This window comes from Tachypleus tridentatus, chromosome 2 (genome assembly GCF_004210375.1).
Source record: "Tachypleus tridentatus isolate NWPU-2018 chromosome 2, ASM421037v1, whole genome shotgun sequence".
In the NCBI taxonomy this organism is placed as follows: domain Eukaryota; kingdom Metazoa; phylum Arthropoda; class Merostomata; order Xiphosura; family Limulidae; genus Tachypleus; species Tachypleus tridentatus.
This window is the reverse complement of record NC_134826.1, coordinates 73531613-73536950: the sequence shown is the minus strand read 5'-3', so window position 1 is coordinate 73536950 and position 5338 is coordinate 73531613. Positions and strand designations below refer to the sequence as shown.

Here is a 5338-nt window from a genome sequence, read left to right as displayed (position 1 = left end):
TGTTGTAGCTTCACCTGGTGAAAAATATTTAAATTAGAGGTTTTAAAAAATTGTGTATGTCAATGTGGTATTTCAAAGTGTGAAGTTTTATCGTTTAAACGATACTGAAAGTAAAGTATTTATTAAAACAAGGTACTTTATTAATATAATTGAGTAAGGCGTAATTTTTATTTTAATAATCTCTTAAAAATGTACAGTAATCATTTTCCTGTAAAGGACCGATATGAATAAACTTATCACAATAAAATCAAACGTTGTCTAACAGAGAAATAATCAAACACAACCAGTTAATACAGAAAATAGCGAATTATTACGTCTTACTAAGAGAGTAATGAGGCATGGTGTCTCTCAGTAGGTACTGGTTTTGTTTCATACCACTAGAGCAGATGGAGAACAACACGGTACAGTTTTAAGTATTATTTATTTATATGATAGTTTTGGTTTCTGTTTACATTATTTGACTTCGTGCAAAGTAACGCAACCTAGTAGTTAGCGTATGTACTGGAACATTAGTTTTCGTTTCGATTTCTGTTATTAGACTTAATTGAAAACAATACAATTTAGTAGTTAGCACCATGTGTTTTCACTCTTTTTTGTAAAACATGAATCTCCGAGTCAACCAGATCAAGTGCGTAATTTCTGGTAACGTATTAGGTTAAAATTGAAACAAAATTATAGAGGTATGTAGGGATTGAATCTGGGGAGTCTTTAGCAGTGGATTTCTTTTATGATATAAAGGTCGTAATGGTTTATTCTATCTCTGAGTCTGAAACTTGCTGTTCTTAATGCAGTTCTACGAGGTAGAATCCAATGTAATTTTGGTGGGGAATCCCAAAAGACCACAAGCTAAGCTTCGTGACACCCAGTAACTTCACCGATTGTTTTGTTGAGTAGTTATAGACGTGCTTATCTTTGGTCATTCAACATATTTGTCAGCACGAGAATAAATTTTTCTCTGATCTCTTTCCCTTCAACTGATATCCACATCCGCTGCGCTGGAAATACGTCCAATGTTTCGCTACCTCACGTACACAATAGTAAACTTTCAGTCTGATGTTTCTGTTACGTAGAATCTCGACAGAAGGTCCGCTGGTTGTCCTTACAGAACCTATTTACTATACAGGTTTGACGAAAACAATTATAGATATTGTATTAAAATAACATGCGTGGTGACCTGTTGACTCAGAGATTAATTGTTAATAAAACAAAACCACTTTTGATAACAACAACAACAATAAAATATCAACCTTAATGTCCGATGAAAAAATGGTTTTAACAATTACTTAAATATTGTCTTCTGTATTATTTTTATTGTTTGATTTCTGAACGTATTTATGTAGTGCAGTGAAAGTTATAAATGTAGTCGGTTTGATTACAAACAACCAAACCAACTGTAAATGCAAATGAAAAACAAATTATTGATAAAACTTCTACATTGACTACACACGAACTACATTTGTGAGGTTAAGTTAACCTCTGACTAGTTTAATAGAGTTTTAAGCACAACATACGATTTTAACTTCAAATTTAAAATATTTTTATTATTAACACAATTCTGTTTTAAGACTAATAGAAAAAAATTCCGCATTTCCTTTGTTGTTCTACTGGTGGCTCAGTGGTGCTAAATATGGAGGTTCCATCTCTAAGGGGAGTACGGTGCAGCTAACCTAACGTGTACCTGTCCTAACACTGTTTTCTAGGTGTCTGTCATTTACCATGAGATCAGTATATATCTTTCTGTAAGTGATTTGCGTTGTGTCACGTTGAAAAGTAAACTTGCTGTCTTACATAAAACTTGTATCCCGGTAAGACAATGATAAATCTTAGGATTTACAATGCTAAAATCAGGTATTCGACTCCTCTAAGTCAACACAGCAAATAGTCCGATGTAGCTTTGTTATAAAAAAACACGCACTAAGCTTCACTGTAGCCTACACCTTTCAAATAAACGTTTCCCTGACAAAACAAGTTAAATAAATGTATGTTATTCTTTTTTAAATGAAAATATATCCTATTTTACCGAACACTTTCAACATTAGAAGTTTGAAATCATCGCTTGCTAAAGAATCAGACCATTACAAAACAAATACAAATGTGTCTTTTAGTGCAACCACTTCACTATAGAAACTTGGTAAACGTTTGTATCTCTTCAAAATATTACCTTCCATAAAGAGTCTGATGGATTCCAAGCATAGCTTTGATATATTTAAGCTATAAATCGTTAAAGGCTTAAAGGTAGATGTTATTGGCCGTTTTTCCTCAGGTACCATCTTCCAACATCAAAGGACTACTGAGGTTCTCTGGTGGTGCATGACCCATGTTGCTAATTAAAGACTTCTCAGGAGTTTCGTAATATTTTTGCCTGTACCTCCTTGTAACCATGGATGCCATACAGACGGTAATCGACATTCCCGCCACAATTCCTAGCACCACAGCTATTGGTCCTTTGTTCGTGGTGTATATGCCCTGCATGATGAAATTTGCGTCTCGCGTTTGCGCATGCACACAAGACAGTTGGAAATAGTCCCCTTCTTCTTCATCTTTGATTGCAATGCAAAACTGGTACCTGGTATCTGGTTCAAGATTGTTGATGGTGTACGATCGGTGCACGTAGCTCACCGTTACACTTTTATATTCTTCTTCCGGTTGGTCGTTAGTTTTGTAAAGTATGTCGTACTCTGGGAAATTGTTTCTAGCTGTTCCATTCCACACAACGGTCACAAATGTTGAGGATACTCTCTGAGGAAACAAACCGATGTCAACATTCTTCACTTGCAAGATGATGTTTTTAATGACAACACCCACTTTGTTTTCTGCAACACATTTGTAAACTCCAGAATCCTTGGGCTTTAGATGGTGCAGAATTAGGGTGCCAGGATGTTTTCTGGGAGTCTCAAAGTTGTTGTTTGATTCATTTAGCACAATTCCAGAAGGTAGGATCCAATGTAGTTTTGGTGTAGGAATCCCCAAAGCACGACAAGTCAAATTTTGTGACTCTCTGATCTCTGCATTGATTGTTTTGTTAAAATGGCCAATCATGACTGGTTCACAAAATGTAGGAATGTTAGCGAGGTCCAGGGACTTAAGGGAGATCAAACTAACATTCTGAGGTGGGGAACATGTTAACTTGTCTGGGTCTAAAAAGACTGTGGTCGAACTGTTACCTTGATCGAGTGCCCTTCGAACCCACCGGACATTACAATTACATAAAAGTGGGTTGCCGTGTAAGGTTAGGTAGATGGATGGGCGTCTCTTGACAATTTCGTGGCTTAGAGCTGAAAGATTGTTTCTATGCAGCAACAGAACCCTCAACTGTGGTACGTTGATAAAAGCCTGAGAGTCTACATATTGGAGAGATGGGTTATTGAAAAGATAAGTTTTTTTTAAGCTGAGAAGGTCTAAGAAAGACCCACGGTCTATTAACTGAAGCGAGGTTGAGTTGGATAAAGAAATCTCTTCAACAGGAACTTTGGCAAAGTCACCCATGCCTAGTTGAGAAATGGGATTGGCGTCTAGACGAAGAACCCTCAGAGACCTCATGGACAGAAGAGCTACAGACGGAACTTTTGTTATATGATTGTTATTCAGTAGCAAAGTTGTTAGATTTCGAAGTCCTACAAAAGCGTTTTCGTGGATTCCTCTAATTCTGTTATGAGACAGCGAGAGATGGCGAAGACTGATCGCTGCCGAGAACGTGCCCCCGTTAAGATAGAACATCTTGTTATGAGAAAATTCGAGAAATTCTAAGTTCATCATATCATAAAACCATTCTGCTGACAGTGAGTGAATTGAATTTTCTTTTAAGTTCAAATACTTGAGCTTATTCATGTCGTCAAACACTTGTTCGTCGATGAACTTCAGATGGCCAGTCGAGACGAGCAACGTTTCCAACTTACGGATGCCACGGAAGACACCATTAAGTAACGTCCGAAATTTGTTGTAAGACAGGTCAAGAAAGCGCAGCTCTGTCAGGTTTTGGAAGATGGATCCACGCCCTAGTTGTCTGATCACGTTGTTAGAAAGATCCAGCTCTAACAGGTGTGGGAGAATCGGAATCTTGACCAACAGCTCAGAGAACTGATTCCCACGCAGAAGCAGGGATTCAGTTGTCCAAGGAACTGCACCAGGTATTTCAAGTAGGTCTCGACATGAACAGTTCACGGTTTGAACTTCAGCCTTAATAAACAAAGACTGACGAACTAGACATTCACATTCAGTCGGACAGCTGATGTCTAAGCTACTGACCACTGTCCACATAATTACTAGGGCCAACCAAGTAACCATCTTGTGAGTTGTTTCTTATCGATCTCGTATCTTCAGCATCGTTGTCTAGTTAGTTGTCTGGTTGACGATAGTCTTGGAAAAAATAAAGAAAACAAAGAAATCAATGACAGGCAAAAAAACTGCACTGAACTATGTTAACCATATATGTTATAAAGTACAGATATTTACTCCATAAATGCGTGATAGAAATAGTGTCATGTTTAGGTTAGCTTAAAAAAAATTCAACCATACACAAACAAAACAACAAAAAACTATTAAATTCCAAACTTCAAACTCGAAATGATGTTCTTAGTGTACTTGTATTACTTACATGATGTCTTAATTTTCCTAAGATTTATCATATTAGTTATTTTCAATGTTTACTCTCTTGTGTATGAAAATAATCTGAACAGTCCGTACAGACAGTTTACACTATGATTGGTTATTATCCAACCAATCAAACTAACGGAAAATAACACTACTTCCAGCAATATTGAAATGGATGCGCTCATGGCTTTCTTGAAATACCACATGGCCAACTTTTAAAAAACAACAACAAAATTTTAGCTGATGAGGTCGCTCCATGAAAAACCTTGAGGCAAAACTAGAAGTTTGGTAATAACTGTATGTAAACTCAGAAGAGGGTTTATGAAACTCTACACTTGATAATAGAAACGCGGAGGTAAAAAAAAGTCGAGATTTTCCAAAGTGATCATGACGAGATACACAACACTAGTAGATACTAAGTTTCTATCCATTTAGAACATGAATAAAACTCAACCTGGTAACGAGCATAACTAATTAAATATACTGTTATTACGTTCTTACTTGTTTATATTAAAATAGATTGTTTTATCACTTGGATACCCTTGCTTTTAACTATGTTCTCAGCCGTAAACTCAATAGTATCTCACAATTCTTGATGACGAGAAACCCACTTGAAATAAAAATGTATCTCAGAACGGCTGGTATGGGCATTAACACTTTCATTGATAAGCAGAGAACAACGTTTCGACCTTCATAGGTCATCTTCATGTTAACAAAGAAAGGCGTGTACGTTTAACAATGGCGTAAT

The 5338-nt window shown here is 36.5% G+C and overlaps 1 protein-coding gene across 1 annotated transcript; it reads right to left on the bottom strand.

Moving 5' to 3' along the window:
• Positions 1 to 223: 223 nt before the first annotated feature.
• LOC143244233 (leucine-rich repeat neuronal protein 1-like) lies at positions 224 to 4352 on the bottom strand. Its single transcript, XM_076488525.1, has one exon. It carries the CDS (start codon positions 4282 to 4284, stop codon positions 2260 to 2262), a length of 2025 nt encoding a protein of 674 aa, XP_076344640.1. The 5' UTR covers positions 4285 to 4352; the 3' UTR covers positions 224 to 2259.
• Positions 4353 to 5338: the final 986 nt, after the last annotated feature.

Bases quoted from the DNA above. Each gene is read 5' to 3' on its own strand.
- LOC143244233 (XM_076488525.1), bottom strand. From the start codon at position 4,284: ATGGTTACTTGGTTGGCCCTAGTAATTATGTGGACAGTGGTCAGTAGC.